This window comes from Mustela nigripes, chromosome 11, assembly GCF_022355385.1.
Source record: "Mustela nigripes isolate SB6536 chromosome 11, MUSNIG.SB6536, whole genome shotgun sequence".
In the NCBI taxonomy this organism is placed as follows: Eukaryota; Metazoa; Chordata; class Mammalia; order Carnivora; family Mustelidae; genus Mustela; species Mustela nigripes.
The window spans coordinates 21,618,270-21,643,361 of NC_081567.1; the positions used below are offsets into that span (position 1 = coordinate 21,618,270).

At 50.0% G+C, this 25,092-nt stretch overlaps 1 protein-coding gene across 3 annotated transcripts in view; it reads left to right on the forward strand.

Moving 5' to 3' along the window:
• The window catches only part of PRKCB (protein kinase C beta), a 322,986-nt gene that overhangs the window by 146,615 nt on the left and 151,279 nt on the right, over positions 1–25,092 (forward strand). For all 3 annotated transcript variants that reach the window (XM_059415142.1, XM_059415140.1, XM_059415141.1), the window contains exons 4-5: positions 19,593–19,704; positions 20,068–20,196. In XM_059415142.1, coding sequence (XP_059271125.1) covers positions 19,593–19,704; positions 20,068–20,196 — 241 coding nt within the window. The remainder of the gene's footprint in view (positions 1–19,592; positions 19,705–20,067; positions 20,197–25,092) is intronic.

The window sequence follows — 25,092 nt, forward strand, 5'->3', positions numbered from 1 at the left end:
GGGGGTGGTTTTCAAAGGGAAAATGAGGCATTGCTACTAAAAATAAAATTAAAAAAAAAATAAAAGGAAGCAGAGAGGTTTGGCACATCAAAACAACACACCGCCACTGTGATTTCTAAATGGTACTTTGCAGAACAGGGTTTGTACATGGTGCTTTGCAGAATACAGGTCGCTTGAGGGCTTGGTTGAAGTCTGGTTTTAGCAGGCTTCCAGAGTATTTGGGGAACCTGCTAAAACCAGACTTCACCTGAAAAAATGGAGACAAGGGCCAGGAAGTAGGCATTTTAAAGTCCTTCAGGTAATTCTGATGGGGAGCTGATTTCGGAAACCAGTGAAAGGCAGAATTGTGGTGCGTCTACGAAACCCAAGTGGTTGTGTTTGAAGACCGTGGGTGCCACTGACTTACTGGCTAGATCATCTCGGGCCAGTGACCTGACTTCTGCCTCAGTTTCCTCATCTGTAAAAAGAGGATCAAAGGAAGGTCAAATGAGTGAACCCACGGTAAGGGCTTCACGCCATGCCTGACACAGAAAACACGCTAATATTCTCACCACCGACGGTCCTCTCCGGTCTTAGAGGGCGAGTTTCCCTTTGGAAACTGGCTTATTGTTGGTATGGTATGCCTCCGTCGTGCTTGCCACGAAACGAAAATACATAGACAGCTCCCATGGGCTGCTTGGAGGGAGAGTCTTATACAAGGATGGCGTGTGATGAAGGGTGCTTCTTCAACCACCGTGGAGCAAGTGCCCCGCGCTCCCTCTGCTCCCCTTGGCCGTGGGCCGGCCGAGGCTTGCACCGTGCAGAAGCCACCATGGGGAAGTCCGAAAGAATTGCTTCTCCATACCCCTTTGTGTCTTGCTGTCATAAAGGCACAGTGCTTCCCGCTGCGGAGGAAGAAGCAAATCCGTGATGTGCGGCGTCCCAAGAACAGAAACCAACTGTTTCTCCTGTGCAGAAGGGGCGGGGCTGCCGTGATTTGAATGAGTTGCAGATGTCCTGTCTTATGGATTATTTTGGCTTCTTGTGGTGGGGGGCGGACCAACCTCCGAGCCTGATAAAGGCAATGTCCCAGAGATTTAGCCTGTGGAGCCTACGGGCTTGGGGGAAGCAGAGAAATCAAAAGGCAGATGACCCTGGAGAGAGGCAGCTTGCGGGGATGTGAAAGGCTCAGGTCCCGGAGTCCAGAGACCTCATTTCTTGGCTCCCTTCGGTCTCTAACTTTTTGCATTCCCAATGGCTCCCCCTACCTCCAGTGGCCTGGAATTCCAGGATGTCTAAATGCAGTATTTTAATTTTAATTTTTTTTTTAAGTTTTATTTTTTATTTTTTTTTTGTCATCTCTACACCCAACATGAGGCTCGAACTCACGATCGCAAGATCGAGAGTCGCACGCTCTTCTGACGGAGCCAGCCAGGCACCTTTCAATACGGTATATTTAAGATACAGTAACATCCAAGAGCCGGCATTCATAGATCTAATTCTATTTTAAGCTCTTTACATAGAATCACTCTTTATTCTTCCTCACGCTCCCGATAATCCCATTGTTATCACCCCCATTTTACAGATGAGGAAACTGGGGCACTCAGAGACTAAGTGGCTTGTCCCAGGTCACATGGCTTGTGAATGGTAGAGCCGGGATTCGAACCCAGGCTGTCTGGCCCCCAGGGCCATGTTCTTACTCAGTACCTCAGACAGCCTCATAACCTCATCTGTGTCCACCTGGACACATCTCCCGAAAGCAGACAACCCTCTTCTCTGAGAACTGCCTTTCCAGATATGCACCCCCTGAAACTCTGGGACCCAACAGCCTTGGCCCTGTTTGTTCCATATGCATGTGGATGTCTGTCCTAAGCCGGACCGATCAGATTCTGTCTGAGCATTTAGAATTTGGAATTAAAGGTGCTGGTTCTAGTCTGCAGGGGTCACAAAGTTTTTGAAAACCATTTATGGTGCATGGAAAATGTCCCACACAGCAAACATTTCTCTGGAACCAGAAGTCCTTCTGAGTTTCCTTCCACGTCCTCCAACCCAACACCTTCCATCAGACCAGCGACCCAGGCCAGCAGGAGTTTGCTGGCTTTTTTTTTTTTTCTTCCATTGAACTATTTATTGTCATTTTATTTGATTTCGTTTCATTTCATTATATTTTCAGAAAGAACACTTAACATAAGATCTACCCTCGTAACACACTTTTAAAAATATTTTATTTATTTATTTGTTTATTTGGAGGGTGAGAGCATGAGCAGGGGAGGGAGGGGCAGAGAGAGAGGGAGAGAGAATCCCAAGCAGACCCCGCACAGAGCGCAGAGCCTGACGCGGGGCTCGATCTCATGACCCTGAGATCACAGCCTGAGCTGAAATGAAGAGCTGGATGCTCAGCCGACTGCGTCCCTAAGATACCCCCCGCTTAACACACTTCTAAGAGCACAAAACAGTACTGCTGACCACAGGCACGATATTGTGCAGACCTCTAGCGCTTATTCGTATTGTTTAACTGAAACCTGATGCCCATTGATTGGTGACTCCCCCTCCCGCCTCTCTCCCCAGTGTCTGGCAACCATCATTCCCATCTTTGATTCTATGAGTGTGACCGTTTTAGACATCTCATCTGAGTGGAATTAGGTAGTATGTGTCTTTCCGTGTCTGGCTTAGTTCATCACGTCCTCATAGGTCAGCCGCACTCCATATATTAGTATTTCCTTTTTTTTTTGAAAGCCTGAATAAGATTCCATTGCCTGTATATGCCACACTGTCTTTATCCATCCGTCTGTTGATGGACACTCAGACTGCGTCCACGTCTCGGCCATTGGAAATAGCGCGGCTGTGAACATGTGGTGCAGATAGCCCTTCGAGATCCTGATTTCATTTCTTTTGGATAAGCATCCAGAAGTAGGACTGCTGGATCAGATGGGAAGCCTTTTTATTTTTTAAATTTTGCGAGGACCCTTCCAACGAGCGAAGGGCCCGAATAGACTTTTCTCCAGGGAAGACCTACAAATGGTCCACAGGTGCATGGAAAAACAAAAACCGCCCAGTGTCACTCATGGTCGGGAAGTGCGAATCAAATCCACAACGAGATGCCACCTCACACCGGGTCAGGGTCACTGTTAGCAAAACAAGCCCAAAAGGCAACACGTGTCGGCGAAGATGTGGAGAAGTCGGAGCCCTCGTGCACTGTTGCTGGGATGTAAAATGGTGCTACGGCTTTGGAAAGCCGCGTGCCTTCTTTTGAAGTCTGCACAAATAGAATTATCCAGTAGAGTCTCTCTTTCCTTTCTCCTGTGCTTTCCTCAGTGTTCTGTTTGTGGCCCGCCTGACTTTGGAAGGACGCATTCCCTTTCATGTATTAAGATTTCCAACTTCCAAGCCAGCGGGGGATGGTGGGGGGCTGGCAGATCAGTAAGTGAGTCAGAGTGTCCGTCCGGGGGCGGGGGGTGTGCGCCCCTTCTGGGAGGAGAAGCCTCTACCCAACTCCAGTTCGGTTTTTGCTTTTGTTTTTGTTTTAATTCCTGCTTTTTTAAAAGACCAAAGCCCAGATCTTTTCATTTTTCAAGAGAAGTCTGAATCTTCTAAATTTAGATGTTGACAGATAACCTGAGAATGACAACTGTGGTGTATTTCAAGCACATCTTTGGGGACTGGGGTGCTGTGCGCCACAGGTTAAAACCTCTACGTTTGTAGGTGTGAACTGTCTGGAAGGTCTCTCCCACCTTCCTCCTCCTCCTCCTCCTTTTTCTTTTAAAATTTTTTATTTATTTAGTTGAGAGAAAGAGAGAGAGACACACACAGAGAGAGAGACAGAGACAGAGACAGAGAGACAGAGGGCACAGAGGGAGAGGGAGAAGCAGACTCCCCGCCGAGCAGGGAGCCGGATGTGGGGCTTGATTCCAGGACCCTGGGATCATGACCAGAGCTGAAGGCAGACGCTTAACAGATTGAGCCCCCCAGCTGCCCCCCACCCCCGTCCTTCTAAAAGGAAAAGAGAAAATGTAGATTTAGTCAAATGAGCCTTCTCTGGGGAGGACAGAGGGAGCTGCAGTCCACTTCGGGAGAGCCTTAAAAGTATGCAGAGTTCCCTTGACCCTGGCGTTCGGATGGAGCTTGAAACCTGCTGGAACCCTGGCTTGCCCTAGCTTGGACCCTGCCGTGTAGGGAAGCAGGTGCTGCCCCTGCCGTCTGCTGTTCTAGCACTCTCCAAGTCCCGTGTGATGGGCTGTGGCCCTGGCAGCCCCTGGCCTCTCCCAAAGGCTTTAAGAGGGGGTCATTCATCACTCTGATGATTATCAGGTGCCTCTGGCTTTCAGGGGCTGCATAGACATTCAAGGGCTCCCCTTGGCTTCTTGGGTTTGGTCAGCAACCCTCATTATCAGGCCTTGCTCTTCTAATTCTTCTGAATTGGGAGAACCAGGCCTGTTCAAGTCTCACTGTTTCCAGATACTGAAAAACATGTGAAGAGTTTTCGGCATTTACATGGCACCTTCCTCTGGCTTCTGGGCTGAAATGGGTTCTCCTATTTTTAAACATTTTTTGGGGGGGGGGTTGCATTTTTAGCGGTGCTTTGGGAATGAGGGCAGAGGGAAATGTTTGGGCTCAGGTTCATGGTCTTGCATGTTGAGAGTGTGACTCTGGGGCGCCTGGGGGGCTCTGTCAGTTAAGCATCCGACTCTTGCTTTGGCTCAGGTCGAGATCCCAGGGTCCTGGGGTTGAGCCCCTCCTCAGGCTCTTTGCTCAGCAGTGAGTCAGCTTGAGATTCTCTCTCCCTCTCCCTTTGCCCCTCCTGCTCATGCTCTCTCTCTCTCTCTCAAATAAATCAATCTTAAAAAGAAAAGAAAGGAGTGTGCTTGGAGCCGGCCTGCCTGGGTTCGAAGCTCAGCTTCGCTACTTATTAGCTGTGTGACTTTAGATAAGGGGCTTACCCTGGCTGAGCCCTCATTTCTACATTTTCAAGATGAGGATGGTCATGTGCCTACTTCTGGTTGTATTAAACAAGTTGTGAGTATTCAATAAGGTAATGTATGCAAAAAGCTTAACACAACGCCTGGCGTATTATGTAAGTGCTTGACTCAGAATCTTGGACCCGCTTTTGCCTTCAGTCCTGCCTTTGCGGTCCAGGCTCTGCTCCTTAAATCTGTCGCTCAGCTCTCCCTCAGGCAACGTTCTGTCTTTTCTCTTCTCCACCCTTCAGCTGGGATTTTCCAGAATCCTGCTGAGCCATGGTCCGCTCTCGGGGGCCTCTGCTTCTGTGTTCCTGGACTGCTCCTACCCGCCTGTTCTCTCCATTGTCATCTCCTCGCGCACCTCCTGGCTAGTATTTATAGCTAACGTTTATATAATGCCTATCCCATGCCAGGCACTGTTCTAAGTGATTTATGTGCACGAACTCACTGAAACCTCACCCAGGAGAAAGATCCTCTTTCTGGGCCCATCCTACAGAGACGTTAAGCCGACTCGCCGGGTCACGTGACTAACAAGAAGCCGAGTCTGAGCCGGGACCTCAGCCCAGGCTCCTTCACCCCCCGCCCCCAGACCAGTAGCCTCTGGCTCTGTGTCCCCGATTCTTCTCTGTCCCACCAGTCTGTCCCCTCCACATGGCAGGGGAGTCGTCTTTCCCCAAAACCAGATGTGGTCCTGTCATTGTCCTTGCCAGAAACATGTCAGTGGCTTCCAGCTGGTCTTGGGACAAAGCCGATAGTGTGGCGAGGCTGCTAAGCCGGTGGTCACACGTCTCCCTTCCTTTGCCTGTTGGCCTATCCACAGACCTGCTTGTTCGGTTGCATTGGAATCCCATAGGATTTGTGCCTCTGTTTTTTCTCAGAGTCTCCTTTGGAAGAGCAATCGTAGGGTCACCCTACCAGGAGGCCCTCGATGCTGTGGTCCTCTTGTCCCTCCAGCCCCTCGCTGACCGTACCCCCCTGCCTTGCCTCTGAACTTCCTCTTCGACACCTCGGGTTCTCCCTGCTCCCCCACACTCGGTGGTTGCATTTGCTGCGCTCTGTGCTGGGCTCCTGTCTCTCTTCTTCCCCCGAGTTCAGTGAGGCTCCATTCTGGTTGTGTATCTCATTCGTGTGTGGAGCTGTAGACCCTGGTACTGGTGCTTGGGCTCATCCCAGACTCTCTGATTGATTCAGAGCCTCCCAGTAGACTTTACTGTGCATCCAGGGTTAAGAACCTTGCTCAACTTGAAACTCACTTTCCAGACCACAGCTCAAGCATCACCTCCTCAGGGAAGCCCTCCCTGACCTCCCTGACCAGGTCGAGTTCCTCCTAGTTTTTTTTTTTTTCTTTTGAAGATTTTATTTATTTATTTGACAGTCAGAGATCACAAGTAGGCAGAGAGGCAGGCAGAGAGAGAGGAGGAAGCAGGCTCCCCACTGAGCAGAGAGCCCAATGTGGGGCTCAATCCCAGGACCCTGGGATTATGACCTGAGCCAGAGTCAGAGGCTTTAACCCACTGAGCCACCCAGGCACCCCCCTCAACCCCAAGTTTTAACTCTAAGAGCACCACATTCCTCTCCTTGCTGTCCCAATCACAGAGTGACTTTACATTTACTTACATGGTGGTGACAAAGAGCCCAGATTCGGCATCCAAATCACTAGCTGTGTGACCTTGGGCCAGTGACTTTATGTCTCTGTGCCTCAGTTTCCTCTTCAGTGAAATAGGAATAATAATAGGCCTATTTTACTTGATCAGTGAGGGCCAGATGTGTTAATTATATATAAAGTTCTTAGGACAGTGCCTGACACATGTTAGCTATCACTCTCATACTAATAATACCTTTGAGCCTTGAACAACATGGGATGGGGCCGGGTGAACACTTAACACATGATTGTTTGCGGTTCAGTACCATAAATGTAGTTTCTCTTCCTTGTGAGTTGTTTTTATAATATCTTCTTTTCTCTAGCTTACTTTATTATAAGAATATAATGTATGATACAGATAACATACAGAATACAGGTTAATCAACTCTGGATGTTATGCATAAGGCTTTGGTCAGCAGGCTATTTGTAGCCTAACCGACTGTTGGGAGAGTCAGATATCCCATGCGTATTTTCAACTGCTTGGGTGGTTGATGCCCCAACCCCCCGCAGCTGTAATTATTATTCCTCCACTGGAATCTATGAATCCCTGTTGGTGGGGGTGGGGGTGGCGGTCAGAATCTGCTGTTTGATCACTGCATGGGATCATGTGTGGGCACGTGGTGGGCACATCATGGTTTCCATAACTGTGGTGTACAGTGGCGTCCCGGTGATGTTCTTGGTCAAGAATAGCGGACCAGCATGTCTAGAACTCAGCTTCCTAAGTTTGGCTTCCAGTCTCTATGGACCTAATGGTTTAGGATCCTCATTTCTGGTGATAAGGTTCATTAGGGTAAGAATCTCTAGGATCTGGTGGGGCCCAGAGTGCCGGTGCTGATGGTGGCCCGGCAGGCATTGGCTTCAACAGCTTCCCTCACATCCCTCTGCATGAAGGTTCTTTCTGCTCCTCTGAAATGCAGGCTTCAGTACACTGAGGGCTCCCCGGGCAGAGGGAGCTGTCAGGAAGCTGAGCACCATGCTCCACATCCAGAAATCAAACTGACAGCGTCTTTGCAAGTTGAGTGACCCCTGTGTCCTGGTCTTGCTTTTGGGCGACCCTCACTCAGCAGGGAAGAGTGGGTGCTTCTCCCTCTGTGGACTGATGATACCAGTGAGGGAGGAAGTACTGTGAGGGGCAAGGCGGTGTGTGCTTGTGCTGTGGCTGATGGAGGATTTACATACCGCGAGGCTGCGACCTGTGGCCGTGTGGTTGGTTCCTGAGAGACGGGTGTCCGCTCAGAAAAACGAAATCACATGGCGACCTCCCCAGGAAGAGGTGGGCAGTCTCTGAAGGGCCTGGACCATGAGGTTGTCAGAACTGAAGGCCCCCTGGGGAATGCCCTATTAGCCCCACTGTTTTCTGAAGGGGGAACTGAGACCAGAACCTGGGGTGACTTGCCCAAGGTCACAGATGGAGTTTTCATTTTAAGTGAACGTTTATGGTTTCATGATACTGTGCTACAGCACAACACATAATCATGACTTCATTAATCCTCACAGACCTAGAAGGCCGGGAACATTCCTTATTCAATTCAACAGACACATAGTCTTCACTGAGCAATCTCTTACACATGTTAACTCCTTAACTTTTCGTGAGCATGCAGAGCTATTGTCATCATTCCCATGTCCGAGGCGAGGACACTGCAGCACAGAGAGGTTAGGTAACCTGCCCAAAGCCACACAGCGGGGAAGTTGTGTTGGGAATCGATGCCAGGCAGGCAGCCTTGCTGTGTAGGGCATACCAGTCTGATGTAGTGTCTCTCCACATGAAGCTCTTGACTCCATTCTACCGGTGGGAAGAGCAAGGCTCCTATAGCATAAGTAATTCGCTCAAGGCTGACAAGTAACAGAGCTGGGATTGAATTCAGATTTTCTAGCTTTGGAGTCTGACACATGAGCTCTCTACTAAATTCCCTCTCCCCAGAGCTGGGGGGCTGCTGGCTGAGGCATCTGAGCTGGGGACAGGGAATGGAGGCTGAGGCAGAGCTTGAAGTCAGGCAGGTGACTGTGGGGTGGTGTCACCAGGTGTCTACCTGGATTGAAGCGGGACCCCATGCAGTGGGTTGGCGCCCCCTGGGGCCGGGACAGAGTCCCAGCCAGGGGCGTTCTCTCCAGGTTTCGGATCCTAGCTCACACTTCACTTCTCAGGGAAGTCGCCCAGACCTGTCTGCCCGGCTGTGATCCCCTCACTGAAACTCTGGAAGCAATGAGAGCTTCTCTACTGTCGTCTGAAATGTACTTTTCTTTTCTTTTTTTTTTTTTTTTTTTTTTTGTCATTCTTTCTCGTTTCCTCGGAATGAGGCTGGGAGCCCACGGCTGCAGCCCCTATGTCCGATTCTGCTTCTCAAGCACCTGATACACTCAACCAATATCTGGTGAATAAACAGATAAATAAATGAATGGGTTCTTGCTTGAGTAGAAGAAATCAGTATAGGAAACCCAGATCAAAGTTCAAGAGGTGGGAATGTCTATGGGGTTTATTGGGACAAGTTATAACTCAGTCGACATAGGGATGCCCTGGCCAGCAATAATGAATCATTAATAATAACAGCTGGTATTATTTACTGAGTACCTGCGGTGTGTCATGCAACTCTTTTAAAGGCTTTAGGGAACTTACACCGCATGACCATCCCTGGAAAATAAATATCACCGTTATCCCGAGTTAACACGAAGTATGGAGCCTTTAAGCAACATGGCCAAGGACACAGACACCTACGAAATCTCCTCTTCATGGAGGATGGACTCCCGCACCTGCTGGAAGGGTTGGGGCTTCTCATGCTCTGCTGACTCAGGTACCAAGTGGGGACCCAGCCTGCCCAATGCACGGTTGAGGTATTGAAGCCACTTAGGGTTGGAGTTGGCTTGTAAGTGCACATAGCCTTCCAGAAGAAGGAAGGTGACTCCTGTTTGCCGTGAGAATGAGGCCACCCTCTTCTACCCGAGGGTGGGTCTCTGTTTCTCTCTGAACCTCAGTGCTTATGTGCACCTGCTGTTTCATATGGTCTCCCGCTGTTGGCCCAGTCGCTGTTGGGATCCAGCAGGAGTGACTCCCAGGCCAGCGAGTAGTGAGTGGGGACTGTGGGGACTCGCAGACTCTATGTCCCACTCGAAGGACATGACTGGGACTCACGTCCAGCCCATGGCTGCCCCCAGGACAGCTGGGCCAGTTTCGCTAGTTCTGAGCTGCTCACTGAGGTTCTGTGGAAATCTAAGCGATGCAACACCCCGCAGAAAATCGTGGCTTCCCACTGCTGTGAGTCCCACTGCTGTGAGTCTCACCCGGAGGCCTGGAAATCCATCCCTGCGAGAGGTTCACGTGCCTGCTGCGGAGAATGGCCTCATCAGGTTAGGAACCACTGACGTAGCTAATGAATTGAGATTTGTTGAAATAACATGTAAACCGTGGGAAAGAAGACCAGCTTAACATTAGTGGCAATGAAGAAAAGTTTAGAAAAAGCAAGTTTTTTGGAAGGACCTAAAGGACTCAAATACTTGTAAATTCTTCCCCATCCCCTCCGTTCATCTGTCCCCTGCTAACCCTGAATTGACATCACCTACCTCGCCCACCCACTCCCTTCGCTCAGCTCCAGCTCCCAACGCTGCACTGTTTCTCCTTCCATTTCTGATTAGCCTGGTTCTTCCTTTATAAACTGCACGCCACTGACCAGACCTGGTTCACTCAGCATTGGCTGGAAGTCTGAGGTCAGACGCTCTCCTGTCCACTGGGCTGATGCTGTACGTAGGCGATTTTCTGGAAGGACAGTAAGTAGGGTTGGCCAAGACCGGCCTTTCCAGGACAAGCTGGAAATCAATGTGGGTGAGAATCACCACGAACATTTTCAAAGCAGACAGTCATGCTGGGAGTAGGAGTGGGTGTGTATAAAGTGCATGTTTTCAGATGCTCAGATACGAAACTAGGACGTATTAAAGTAACAGGGAACCGAGGCGGGGCTAGAGAGACTGTCAGTGGAACATAAGAGAAAATTTAAAAGTGAACAAAAGATTGATGAGATGATATGATAAAAGAGGCATTTCAAGTCAGCAGGGAGAAGATACATCCCATACGTTACAACTGGTTACACATTAAGAAAAAAAAAAATGAAGGTCTTTCCTCAGAGGCTCCTGCTAAGATGAATTCCAAGGAAGTACGGATTTCAGCGCAGGCAGAAAGTGAAACTGTAAGATGTTGAAGAAAATACTGGGAAGGACTTTCTAAATATAACAGCAGAGACACAGACTGTAAAGGAAAATGGAAAAATTGGCACTTTAAATACACACACACACACACTTGCCGTATTATATGTTGAAAAAAGAACAACAAAATTAAAAGGCAAATGAAGAACTGAGAAAATATTTACTGCCTGTATCTTAGGTGAATGATTCATATGCTTAATCATTATATAGGAAATGCGCTGCGAATCATTTAGAAAGAAGCTTGAATTTAAATACAGACAAAGGGTATGGGCAGAGAATGAATGGTAACGGTGAGCATGTATTAAATGTTTATTTCCACCGGGACTACTAGGCAGTTTCCATACATTCATTCACTGAACTCTCATCAACTTAGGAATTAGATATTATTATCCCACTTTCAGACAAAAGGCGAGCGAACACTTAAAAGGGTTCAAGAACTGGCCCCAGCATCAAAAATCTAATCAATTCCAGAGTCTGGGTGTTAGGTTTGAAGGTGGCTGTTAATTAACCCCTAATATTGACATGGACTCCAGTGCCCCTCTTAATGCAGGAAATCCTTTTTTTTTCCCCCAAATCTTTTAATGCAGGAAATCCTATTCAAAATTCTCCCCAAGTTTACACAACCAAAGCAAGGCCTTCCAATCCATTACTTATTTGCAAAGGGGCGGAGCCTGGAAGAAGGCGTGGCATATCCAACTCAACCTGGCTCCAACCTTTGCACAGCGTTATCAGCTCGACTGACTTATCAGCTTGATTGACTTCCTTCTCCAGGAACATTATCAGAGATTTATTTATTTATTTTTAAAGATTTAATTTATTTGACAGATCACAAGTAGGCAGAGAGGCAGGCAGAAGAGAGACAGGGAATCAGGCTCCTTGCTGAGCAGACAGCCCGATGGGGGACAGAATCCCAGCACCCTGGGATCATGACCTGAGCCAAAGGCAGAGGCTTTAACCCACTGAGCTACCCAGGCGCCCTCCATATCAGAGATCTTCACCAAATTACAGTTTCAATGGCGGGGCCCACGTGTGTAATTACAGCTTCTCACATGACCCGCTTCACACTTCCCAAACCTTGGTCCAGGCTTCCCTGCTTCTTTGTCTCTTGGGAAGCTTTGATATTTTGTTTACCCTTTGGGGTATGCCCCGGGCCATCCATTGTGCACGTGGTGGTACCTGCTGTGAGATTTTTTTTCCCCTTGTGGAGAAACCCTGAAATATTCTACTTTCCATCAGAACTATGCAAAGATCTGTGCAGAGAAGTCCTGCTCCCTATTCATTCTGTTTCCTCCTGCCTCCGTCCATAAACACTTCTCTTAGCTTCTCTTACAGTGTATCCATCCAGAGTTCCTCTACGTGGGTATGGGTACTGTAGAATATAGTTACTTTCTAACCCCGAGCCACCTTCTCACACAAAAGGGAACATGCACTATAGACACTTCTGTACCTTGCTGGTGGGGGTGGTTGTTTTTTTCAGTTTGACTCAAAAATATGCCCTTAAGATTTCTCCATATTAGTGCAGAAGACTCGTCCGTCCATATACCTACCTGAGCAGTATGCCACCGCGTAGCTATTCTATGATTTATTTAAGCAGCTCCCTTCCTAGGACACTTGGTTTATTTAACATATTTTGGCTGTTATAAATAGCGCTGCAGTAAGCAACCTGTATGTGTATTTTTTTTCCTGTGTATGCAGGTTGATCTCCAGGATAAATTCCCAGAGTGGGACAAGTGGGTCACCGGGAAGAAACATTTGTACTTTTCACAGATAGTGCCAAATAGCGATTGGCCGGCCCACCAGGGAGATGTGTATCTGTGTCTCCCCCAGCTTCTCAACGGAGACGCCTGGGGGGGGGGGGCATGTTGTAAAATTTTATTTTAGGAGTTGGCTCTTTCACTTTAAGGTGTATTAGAAAAAAACATAATTTGCACATTGATCCCACGAGTTCCCACTCTGACAGGGTTTCATTTTAAAATAGTTTTATTTATGTAAAGGACACGTGAGTTGAAGAAAAATGGCACGTACACATTATAGGTAGTATGTGGGCATGCAGAATTATGACAGCTCAAGACCGAAATTTGGGAGGTGTCACTCCGATGATTTGTTCTCATGGGAGTAATGAAATAAAGAGCTTGTACTTCTTGTTGGGGGTGCGGGGGTTGTGCTGGGAGCCAATCCATGAAGCCAGACCATGAAAGGCACATGGCACCAGAGACTCAGAGAGGTTAAGGCAGTTGCCTGAGGTCACACAGTCAACCCCAGAGCCCCTGTTTCTAACTTCCCTGTGTTCTGACGGTGTTTCCAACTGGGATCTTCCATTTCACCTGGCCCTTCTGCCTCCTGGGAAATGTGCCTTCAGGGGCTTTTGTGGCCTGTAAATTCCAGGGATGACACAGTCCACATTTCCAGGTTGCTTTTATTCCTCCTCTGACTGATGTTTGTGTGCGTTTTTTCGGCCTCCGTGCTTCAATCCAGCTTCCCGATTTCCTGCAGCTTTGCCTCAGCACAGCCAAATTTCAGCCCACCTGTGAACAAAGCCACACAGCCCATTCAGACCGAGAAAGGCTATTTTAGGCTGTGACTTAGATGTTTAAAGATATTTTTTTCTTGCTTTTGGTTTCTGATCTGTGCTTCCTTCCTCCTTAGCTGCTTGTGCCTGGAGTCAGGTGACAAGGCAGTGATGCCGAGCAGGGAGCTGCCCATCCTTTGGGCCTGGAGGTTGGGTATTTGTGGTGAAGATTCTGGCTTGGGGGTGGTGGTAGGGATCCCCCAGCAGCCCGTTCCTAGATGGTGCTGTGGTTGTGTGAGATGAAGGTTGCCATTGTCTGTAGACCCCCACTCCCCCGTCAGTTGGGAGACCCTGTGGCGAGGCTGACGAGCGGGCAGGCAGCCAGGTGACATGCCGGGGTCCCCACTCAGCTCCCTGGCAGACTTGGATTTCAATCCTGGCTCTCCCATTTTCTTGCTTTGAGACCTTGAATACATTACCTCTCAAGCCTCAGTTGGCTCATCTGAAATACCAGGGTACTAATAACTCTCCCCCCACTCCTTGGCCATGGCAGAGACTCAATGATGTGATACAGGACACTTAACGCAATACTTGGGGGACAGTCCATGTTCGATGGTGGCAGTCGCAGTCCGATAGTTCATTATTATTTTGTTCTTGTGATTGAACAATCTGTGGGAGCAGGATCCGAAGTGGAAGGAAACTTAGAAATCCAGGCTCACCCAGCAGAAGGCATGATGGAACCTCGACTGTGAGAACTACTGGGGAGAGGAATCATGCCAGGATCTTGTGGAAGCGTGATTCCCAGGGTGGAGGAGATGACCCGAGGACTCTGGAAATCAAGGGCTGATCCTGGGGTGGGGACACTGTAGCTTCAGACCTCTTTCTGAATGCATTTGACCCTGAGCCAAATGAACTCATTCAGGAGGCTAGGGGCTGTGTTCATGTGTAAGTTCTCAGCTGGTGGACCAGAGGGGGAGAGGGTGGGGGGTCTGAGCGGGGTCATAAACCCACATTCCTACAGGGACCCGGTGGGGAGGGGAAAAGGAAGCGTGGTGTGAGACAGCAGGGAGTGGCAGGGACTGCAGAAGACAAGTCTTGTCCCTCTCTGCAGGGGGTGACCACTGCTCAGCCCACAGGGACATATGTCCAGTGTTGCTGTAACTTGTGATTTTTCAAAGGAGCCAGAAGTATAAATTTTTATCTGACATTCTGTGATTTTTTTTTTTTAAACATAGTGAATTAACTTGAACTTTTAAGAAGCACCATATGGAGCAAATACAGCGTGTTTGCAAAGTTGACAATGGCCCCTGGCCTCCAGATTGCAACCTCTTGAGCATCAAGGAGGACCTCGGCCAGGGACGGGGCTGGGCGATAGACAGACTAGAGGAGACCCAGTCTGTGCGGCCTGGGATGCGGGGGACGGTTCCGACTCAGAAGCTTCATGGCTCCCCAGGCTCATCCCAGAGCTGGTCAGTGGCCACAGCCTCCAAGGCTGGGAAGGGGATGTCTTTTGGTTAAAGGCCAGGCTGATATTTAACCTGGATGTACCAACACTGCTGTATCAGTTCTGGTAATACTGAAATGCTGGAAATATTGAAAGGCTGATTGATAAATAGCCCCAGGCTTTCTGAACCTCCTCTTTCCACCATTTACCTACTTCTTACCTTGCCAGCTCCTTGCTCCCCCCTGCCATGATCTGGCAACCACAGAGTTAACTCCCAGCAGAGCTAAACCTGCTGTTCCTTCTGACTGGTCAGGGAGCTGTACCTGAGCCCAAGTGATTAGAAATATCTTGTCTCCCATCCACCGTTGCAGGTACCGATGCCACTTGGAAGGGCATCAGCTCCAAGGACACAAGGGGACACAAAGGGCACAGGAAGAGTCAATGCATGCCAAGCCCCCGGCGGGACTGGAACCAGGAGCTCCGTCCCCCGGGGCGTGTGGCCTGTTGTCTTTGTTCCTCTGTGTTCCTTGGAGCCCACTGTAAAAAAGGGCCACACCAGCCCTGGAGCTGCCCGTGTTCCCGACTGCTGGTGTCCCATTCACTAAACATGTGAGTCATTTGAGCCAAGCGCCTACCTACCTGTCCGGGAGAGCGGGCCGCCTCGAAGCACAAACCCACCCATCTCATAGGCTGGGCACTGGGCACGAGCAGGCACCCTTTTAAGATTCTCCTTGAGGATCCTGGAGTCATGGGGCCCCCTGCTGTGGGACTGTGGCTTTATCCCAAGTTCTCCCAGGTAGCCCGAGGGAGGAGGGTAGAAGTGAACAGAGGATGACCTGATTGTCTGGGGGGTCTGAGGGATGGGTGTGTGTGTGTTGGGGTAGGGGTGCTGGTACAATTTGAACCCTCCTGAAAGCCTGGGCCGGGGTGTCGGGGGGTAAGGTTGGAGGGATCTGCAACAGCTTCTAAATAAACCAGCAGCAAACTTTCCCCTGCAACGTGCTCAGTTGGCCTTCCTTTCTCCCGTCTGGCTCTAATCTGCCTTGCACAGGGCTCTCCAAGTCATTTTCTAGAACAGCACATGCATGGCTCAGGGGCTTTCAGTGGTTAGCAGCAATGACAGCAGCCCCCAGCTGCCACCGCAACTCCAACCTCTCCATGCGTGCCAGCCACTGTGCGAACTGCTGGGCTTGCTGAGGCTGGGGAGCTGCGGGCAAGTCCCTGCGGCCCTCGGTCCTCATCTGTGAGATGGTGTAGTAAAGTACATGCTTCCTAGGGATGTTATAAGGATGAAATGAGTTAATGCCTGCCTGGTAAATCCCTGAGAGATAGTTCCTGTGTGAGTAAATGCTTAATAAATACTAACTCTCGCTCATTCCTTGAGCACCTTCTATATGCCAAGTACAGTATATGCCCGGAGCAAAATTCCCTTATGTTGCTTGTAACTGAGCGTCAGAGAGATGAAATTAACACATGTAATCACAACCCAGTGGTTTAAATGCGACCATGGAGAAGATCTAGGAGGGCAGGATATTGGTGGGGTTTCTTGGTTTGTTTCTCTCTGCCATTAGAATGTGAATTCAGTGAGAGCAAGCCTTCTGGCTCTCCGCGTACACTCGAATCCCCGTGCCTAGAAAGACCCTGGCTCTCAGTAAACATTTGCTGGGTGCAGGAATGAGTGCAGGAAGGAAGTGCCACTGCAGCTGGGCTGGAACAGAAGCACGTTAACGAAGTTGGGGAGGGAGGAGAGAAGGGAGAGAAGCTTGGTGCGTCCCAGATTCAGAGCCGGGCAGAGCCGGCTGGGAATCCCAGCTTAGCAGTGGGCCAGCTGGGTGACCTGGGGGAAAATCTCTGTCTCTCTAGTCTGGGCCCATTTCACTGTCACTAAGATGGGAATGAATAACACCTTTCAAATGAAATATCATGAGGACCGGAGAAAGTGCCCGAGAGACACCCAGCATACACTGGGCAGCTCTCAGGAAATGTTTCATTTACCTTCCCTTTCTTTCTTTCTTTTTTTTAAAGATTATTTATTTATTTATTTGACAGAGATCACAAGCAGGCAGAGAGGCAGGCAGAGAGAGAGGAAGGGAAGCAGGCTCCCTGCTGAGCAGAGAGCCCAATGTGGGGCTCAATCTCAGGACCCTGAGATCATGACCTGAGCCAAAGGCAGCGGCTTTAACCCACTGAGCCACCCAGGCGCCCCTTACCTTCCCATTCTTTGTGCCACCCGGCATCTCCTCTTGTTGAAGAGACAGGATGCGGCAGAGAAGGTTCTTGGTAATATCTAGTCAGAAATGCTCAAATCCTTCTCCCAGAGATATTCCAAGGAGATGTGTATGGGGAAGAAAGGAAACCCAGCAAAGAGGCCATTTATTATTAGTCGGGATATTGTCCCAAATCTCCAGGTCGAGCTCATGAGTCCCTCGGAGACTCCCTTTTTCTATACTAGGTACGCCTAAGGAAATGTAAAGCATAATCAAAACAAATTCTCGGCTATACTCCAAGGTCCACTTATCAGGGAGCTAGAAGAGAGCACAAAAGCCGAGGAGAGAAAGAGAAGTGGCCACAGGGTTTGGGGCTGAGGTGACCCAGGCCACTCATCCCAACACATTCAGGGCTGGACCGTGGGATCTGAAGCCAGCAGCCTCCCGGGAGCGAGAGAGCTACCGGAGAGAAAGAGAAATAAGGCAGGTGCGCCTTTACGCACGTGTGCAAGCCCCACCCATTGAGGCGGGGCCAGTCAGTGCCTTGGAATCTGACCAACCAGATCTGTTCTCCTACCTCGCCCTGAACTCCCCCTCCAGGCCAACACCGGTCATAAACAGGTATTTCCTTGGAGGAGAGTTGGAGGCACTCCTCAGCTCTAAGGTGAGCGCCCCCAGAGCCTTCAAGGATGGAAGATGTTTTTTTTAGCCAGGCTTACACTGAGTTATTGTTTTCATGCAGGGGAAATTCACCTTTTCTATTTTTTTACATACAGTAAAATTCAGTACAGTTTATATATAGAACATTTCAGGAAAAGACACTCAACACTTTAATAGCACATAACGAAATATCTACTTATTGTGTGTATTTATTTTCACTTGTTTATTTTCTGTTACTAGAACATCAGGTTCAAGTAGACACACGATGAGCTGAACGAAGGAGGGAAGAGAGGGGTAGCACATAGCACAGACCGTTGTGTCAGATCAGCCCTGGGTGGGAATCCCAGGTCCGTGCTCTCCAGGCTCTGCTGCACATTGTTGCACAGAGAAAGCAACTTTCAGGCTGGCTTTGGGACAGGTGGGGATACTCACCACTATACTAATCTGAGGATAAGCCCTTGGGCTGGCTTTGGGAAGGAGAAGAAGGAGCTCTGAAGTTAGGCCAGTGATGGAAGAGAAATTCTTGAGCAAGAAAGATAACATGCAGAGCCAGAGGGGCATGTTTGGGGGGCATGAATGAGTCCTGTGTCCTGAGAACAGAGTGTGTGTTGGGGGAGACATAGCTGAGGTTATAAGGGAGGTGTAATAATAATGCAAGAGCTTATACCACTTATGGGCTGCTAGGTGGTTCTATGATCTCTACACAGATGAATCCATTTATTCCCAGTGAGCTAATAAGCTTGTAGCATTGCCATTACCTTTATTTTATTTTATTATCATTTTTAAAGATTTTATTTATTTGTTTGAAAGAGAGAGCATGAAAGAGAATGAGAGCACAAGCAGCGAGGAGGGGTAGAGAGAGAAGCAGACTCCCCACCGAGCAAGGAGCCTGACATGGGGCTCGATCTGAGGACCCTGGGTTCATGACCTGAGCTGAAGGCAGACGCTGAACCACTGAGCCACCCAGCACACCCATTACCTCCATTTTATAGACAAGGACACTGAAGCACAAAGAGATTAAGTAACTTGCCCGAAGTCATACAGCTGAGAAGAACCCAGATGATGCTCCAAAGTCTGTACCTTGAAGCTCTGTACTATACTGCCAGGTTATGAAGGGCATGTTTGTTAGGGAACCAGATAAGCTGCTATAACAAATAGCCCCCAGATATAGGGACTGAGGCAATCAGAAAGTAGGTTTTCTCTCAGGTGTCTGCCCAAAGGGATGAAGTCCGAGACTAGGAGTGTAGTTCTGTCCTTTCAGCACAGGTCTCCAGGTTTGGGTCCAAGGCGTTTGGGGCCAGAGAGGCTTGGACACTTTTAAAGGCAAGAACCCTGAAGCACACCCATCCCATTGGTCAGAGCTTCATCACATGGCCACATCAAACTGCAAGGGAGGCTGGGAAATGTAGTCCCTAACTGGGTGGCCACACTCTTCGCTTAAACTCAAGGGTTCTATTATTAAAGGAAAGAATGGGTTTTGTTGGAAAAACCAGGAAGCTCTGCCACAACCTGCAGACATTCATTGGACTTTGAACTCCGGTGTGTAGGGGATGAGGTACTAGAAAATGGCCTTTAAGCAGGGAGGTTTTATGCTCAGACTCAGGTTTTAGTTCACTCCAGAGCCCTCCAGAGGCATGCTCAGAGGATAAGGGGGAAAACATAGGAACAAGGGGACCTGTTTAGCGGCTGTCTCTGGAGCTGCAGGCCGGAGTCAGGAGGTTGGGCTCTCAGGTAGAGGACGGGTGGCACAGGGAACTGGCTGGGGTTGCCGTGGGAGCCAGCTGCTGTCAGAGTCATTCGCTCATTCAAGCACTATTTCCCAAATGCATATCTGGTGCCACGCCCCCCAGTGATGGTCCCAACAGGGGTGAGGAGTGCTGGGGCGGCTTCAGTTCTGGCTGAGTTCTCCAGGGATACTCCAAGCAGAGTGTTACTTGGATACTCCAGCCTTTGACTGGCCATGCTGACACTGGCCTCTTTTGTTTGTTTCTCTTGGCCTTAGGACCCCCGGAGCAAACACAAGTTTAAGATCCACACGTACTCCAGCCCCACGTTTTGTGACCACTGTGGGTCACTGCTGTACGGACTCATCCACCAGGGGATGAAATGTGACAGTAAGTACATTTGCTCAGCGGCGGCCTCTGGTGACCGGGCTGCTTCCTTCTGGTTTGGGGGTCCAGGTCCACAGCACCTTCTCCCAAGCTCTGGCCGGGCTGGCCTGTGGGTTGTCTGTTGCTGAGGAATGAGCACCCCCGCCCCCCCCACCACCATTAAAGGGGGCGATGCTGGCTTCAGAGCCATTCGGGTAGGCTGGGGGCGGACTCAGGCTGAGCCCTGAGGCTTTCCCACCTCCTCTGTCCATCCGGGCCTGGGGGTGGGTTGGGGTGGGTTAGGGTGGGAAGGGGTGGGAAGAGCCTTTCGAAGGACACCGAGCCGGAGGGGCCCAGCCTGAGCCGTGCCCCTCTCTGCCCTCGCAGCCTGCATGATGAACGTGCACAAACGCTGCGTGATGAACGTCCCCAGCCTGTGCGGCACAGACCACACGGAGCGCCGCGGCCGCATCTACATCCAGGCCCACATCGAGAGGGAAGTCCTCATCGTCGTCGGTAGGTGGCGCTGGGGATCCGGCGCCGACTCCGCGGGTCGGATCTGTGCGTTGGGGGAGGGGAAACTGCTGGAGGGATGGGCAGGGCGGGGCTGGGGGGCGGGGAGGGGACTGCGTGACCCTGCCTCCCAACCCCCCCCCCCCTGCCCCATCACAGCCTCTCCTGGCTGCAGGCACCTGCGCGGGCTGGAGCTCAGAAAGGCCCTACTCCACCTCTGCCTCTCCCTTTCCTACTCTTGCTCGGGGTGTGGAGTGTGCCGTTCTATTTCTTTTGATAAGAAAACCTAGAAGGAATGCTTGGGGCTTCCGCGGACTTTCCCAGTGGGGAGAATAGCCTTGGTGACAAACACCAAATTCCAGATTGTGACCACTTGGGCAGGAGGTGGGGAGGGGCGGTGCCTTGTGCATCCCAGGGGGCTTTCTGTTTATTTGAAATAATTTTTTTTCTTAAACCTGACAGTGGCGACGTGGGTCCCTGTTCTATGATTCCCTATACTTTTTGCACTCCTGAAGTGTCTTCTTAATAATAAGAAAGACGGATAATACAGCCAGTGGGAGGGGTGCAGGGGGTCTAGGGGAAGACCGGAGCAGGGCATGTGTGGCTCTTGGAATGGAGCATTCTAGAACTACTTGGCTCTGGCATGTGAAGCCCCAGCAAAATAGAAACCTGGCTTTGCTGGACTGGTAAATACTCAGCCATAAAAGCTACCGTAAACTCCACACTGAACCAGACAAGAACAGGACTAAAACTTCGGAGGAATTCTCTGCTCAAATGCTTGTGACACCAACTATAGACTTCATAACGAGTCCGTCTAAGCAAGGTTTTATGACTTGGTAACTCAGGAAACTGATCACAAAAGGGATTGATTTTGCAAAACTTGGTCTACTTTTGAGGCCCCGGATTGGTTCGGCATCTCTGATGTGTTCAGCCCTGTGCAGGGAGGGGCTTCACGTACACCGCGTAAAACTCCCAACAATATCCCTGTAAAATACAACCCTTGTTTTACGTTGGGGTTCGTGATACCCAGTGGGCTCTTGGGAAATGTGCATTCCGTTAAATTGCTTTTTCCCCCAAAAGAAAGGCAAGGGGCTGACTTCTTCCCAGGGGGATGTTTGGGGATCCCCCAGGGAGAAGCAGGCAGTCACTGGTTCTGGAGAGAGGAGGGTTTTCCTAGGGCTGTCTTAGCTTCCTGGAGCCGGGATGGGACAAAAATGAGACCCTGCTGCCCTCTAGTGTCCTTCTCTGGGAACTGTACTGGCTCAGGTCTGTCGCAGGTGGCCGCAGACATTGAATAGAACTCACCCATCCTATACAGGACCTTACTTAGTATAATGCCATTGAAGTCTATCCATTGTTCCAATCAATCAATCAATCAATCAATCAATATCATGTGATAAGATAGAGGTGTTGGCTGACGCTGTGCAGGAATCAAATCACAACATAAATGTGCCCAATCAACACATCATATGTGAACACGCACAGTCCTATTGCCAATTACAGCTCCGTCGAAAAGCCCTCCACGTCATCTCTTTCATCCTCACGACGACCTTGTGAAATGTGTGTTATGCTCGATTTATGAATGGAAATGCTAAGGCCCAGGGAGGTTAGGTTTCTAAGAACTCACACCGTTAGTAACAAAACAATAACAAAGCCGTAGCTAACACTAGAGTTCTTTGAAAATGTGCCATCACTGTGCAAAGCACTTACGAGCCGTATCTTGGTTAAATTTTTTGAGCAACTTAGCAGGGTGCTAGGTTGTAGCATTATCTTTCTACTTATCAGGAAATAGGCTTGGGAAGCCACACACTTCATCACCTGGGTCTGTTAGACTCCCTAGTATGATATACTAAGTTACTTTTTAGCTTGGTCTCCGCCGCCCCCCACCCCCACACCTTATTTATTTCCTTTGTGGTTTAGCTAGGTTACCTCTTACGGGCATTTCTTGGGGAGCCTTTTTTTCTGATGTGGTACAACACAGCCTCTCTCTTCAAATTCAAGGTCAGAGTCTTCCCCTTTACGCACAGATCTGCTTGGGCATATCTTGATCTCAAGCAGATGATTCTCTGGCAATCCGATATGTGCCTATGAACCGGGGGCGTATAATCTCCCAGGCTGCGGTACCGAAATGCCACAAACTGGGCAGCTTGAAACAGCAGGAATTTATTCTGTAACTCTTCCGGAGGCTAGGAGTCGGGCATGAAAGTGTCGGCTGAGTTGGTTTGCTCTGGAATGCTCTGAGCAGTTTCTTCTGGCAGTTTCCATCAATCTTTGGTGTTCCTTGGCTTGTGGAGCCTGGTCTCTGCCTTCATCATCACATGGCATTCTTCCCTGTGTGTCTCTGTGTCCAAGTTTCGTCTTCTTATAAGGACACCAGGCATTGGATTAGAGCTTCTCTAATCTAGTATGACCTCATCTTAACTTAGTTGCATTCGGAAAGCTGTCATTTCCAAATAAGGTCACACTCCCAGGTACATGGCTATATCTTCTTTGGGGGGGGGGGGGACACAATTCAGCCCATAACAAAGAGGTGGGTTGGGGCTCCCTTGGCATTAGGGGCAGAATATATGCACGTCAGAGTTCTGAGAGCATTGATGAATTACCTACCAAGGTTTTCATAGTTGTGGTTTTCCAAGCACTTTGATCCTGGGCCATTCAGTGGAGAGGCAGTGTTGCTGCTGTCCTATGGAGGAGGACAAGATTCAGCGAGGCTGGATAACCTGCCTGGTGTCACAGGTGGCACGGGGGGTGAGCACCGGGGTCTCACGATGGCAGGTCATGGTGGCCCGCCGTGGCCCCTTCCCCGTGCCCGGTGCAGTCAGTGCTGGGGGTACTCTTGTTGCCTGCCTGACGATTCAGGAACCTGGGGCTCTGACTGCAGTTCTCTAAAAATAGAGCCAAGATGGAGATTTTCATTCAAGTGATTTATTGGGGCTGCTCGTGGGGGAAGAGGAGTCGGGGCAGAGCAAAGAAAGCTAAGCGAGAGAACAGTCTTCCTAAAGACAAGCTTCAGCCTGGTCCTCCCTCCTGCAGGGATTGGCCTCGCAGGGTCGGTCAGTGCCGGGGACAGCGCTGGGTCTCTCCCTCCCCACCACCCCAAGCATTCGTGCTTGAAGCTCTAACCCAGTGGGATGGTGTTTGGAGATGGGGCGTTCCTGAGGTCATTAGGGGTTGCTGAAGTCCTGCGGGTGAGGTTCTCTGGTGAGATGAGTGGCTTTATAAGAAGAGGAAGAGAAATAGATTTCCCTCTCTGCACCATATGGGGGCACAGTAGGAAGACGGCTGTCTAGAAGCCAGGAAGAGGGTTCTCGCTGGGAACCCGATATGGGACTTCCCAGCTTCCAGAACTCTGAGACATAAATGCCTGTTGTTGAAGTCACCTAGTCTCTGGTGTTTTGTCAGCAGCCTGAGCTGAGCGGACAGTCGGTCTTGGCTGTAGGCTGCTGGGGTGGGAGGTGGGAAGGTGGGGTTACCTCCCAGGCTAGGTGGCTTCCATGTGGACCAGGGCGACTGTCTGGACACAGGGGCAGCCGTGAGCCCTTGACTGCCAACATTCACAGCAGCTGGGGGGAGGGGGCATGGGGCCAGTGTGGCGCGCCTGGATGTCCTTCCAGTCTCCCAAGCATCCTTCTGGTGTTGTGGTTGGGACTCCAGGCCCTCCTGCTTGATCCCAGACAGATGGACCGGAGAGGACAGAGGCCCCCTGGCAATGCTAGGTCAGATCACCTGACTCCCTCCAGACCGTAGATGCACGCTCGGTGTTTGGACTTTCCACTCCCTAGCCCAGGACGCTGTGCCACCTGCTCTGACTGTTCTCTTGCTCTTGGAAGAAGATCCCATCATCTCCAGAAGCAAGTTACAGCTGCTTCTGGAAGATCCGAAGGTTTCCTCATCTCTCTTGGCTCCTAAAATCCAGGCTTTATATCTACTGCCAGGGATCTCGCAAGTCAAGATCGGAATGGAAATCCAGTCAGCTCCCCCTCTTTTAAAAACCCATCAGTGGTTTCTCATTGCCCTCAGAACAGATAAACCTAATGTGGCAACCTCATTCTTGATTCTCTGTCTCTCCCTCCAGATTTTCTTTTAACCCTTCGTCCTGTCCGGGCTGTCCCCACCACTGGGCTGCTGCACCTTTCTGTTCCTTTCCTGTGCAGTGTTTACCTTTGCCCTCTTGTCTTCCTCCCATGGGTCATTCTTCTCCTTCTTGCAGGCTTCAGCTTGCCTTTACCATCAGAGAAGCTTCCCCAAGCTTCCCACCCTTCTAGACGCTCATGGTATCTGAACTTGAGCTTGTGTCAGTGACGGTCCTAAGCTGGGTGGATTATGTCCCTCTCTCCCACTGGACTCGAAGCTCCTTGACAGCGACACAGCGTCTGCTTTGGCTCACACTCTGCCCAGCACCTCGTGTGACGGATGTCCCTAAATATGTGTGGCGTCAGTGGATGTATGTTTGAATGATAACACACTAGAGGGTCCTGGCGGATACCGGGACTTCCCAGATGACCCCCTAATCAGCGCTTCCTGAAGTGAGGAGTTGGAGTTCAGCAGATAACCCCTTTCACATGCTTATTCTTATAGGGGAGGAGACCTTAAAAAACTCTTAAGGGCCAAGTCCCAGATAAACAGCAAATATTACGGAGACTGGGACCCACTCTTTGGAGGCATGACCACAGCAGTTCCCTGGGTGATGCAGAAAAGACCCAGAGCAGCAGGACTTGTAGAGTCATAGGAAACCACACGGACCTCGTGGTGCTGAGCGGTATCGTGGGAGCAGGCTGTGTAAGGTCGGAAAGCTGTACAGTGCTCCTAGAGTTCATAAAGCCCATGCCCCTACACATATGAACCCCCTTTCAATTCAGTATCTCTCGATTGACGTAACAACTGGTATCGCATTATTTA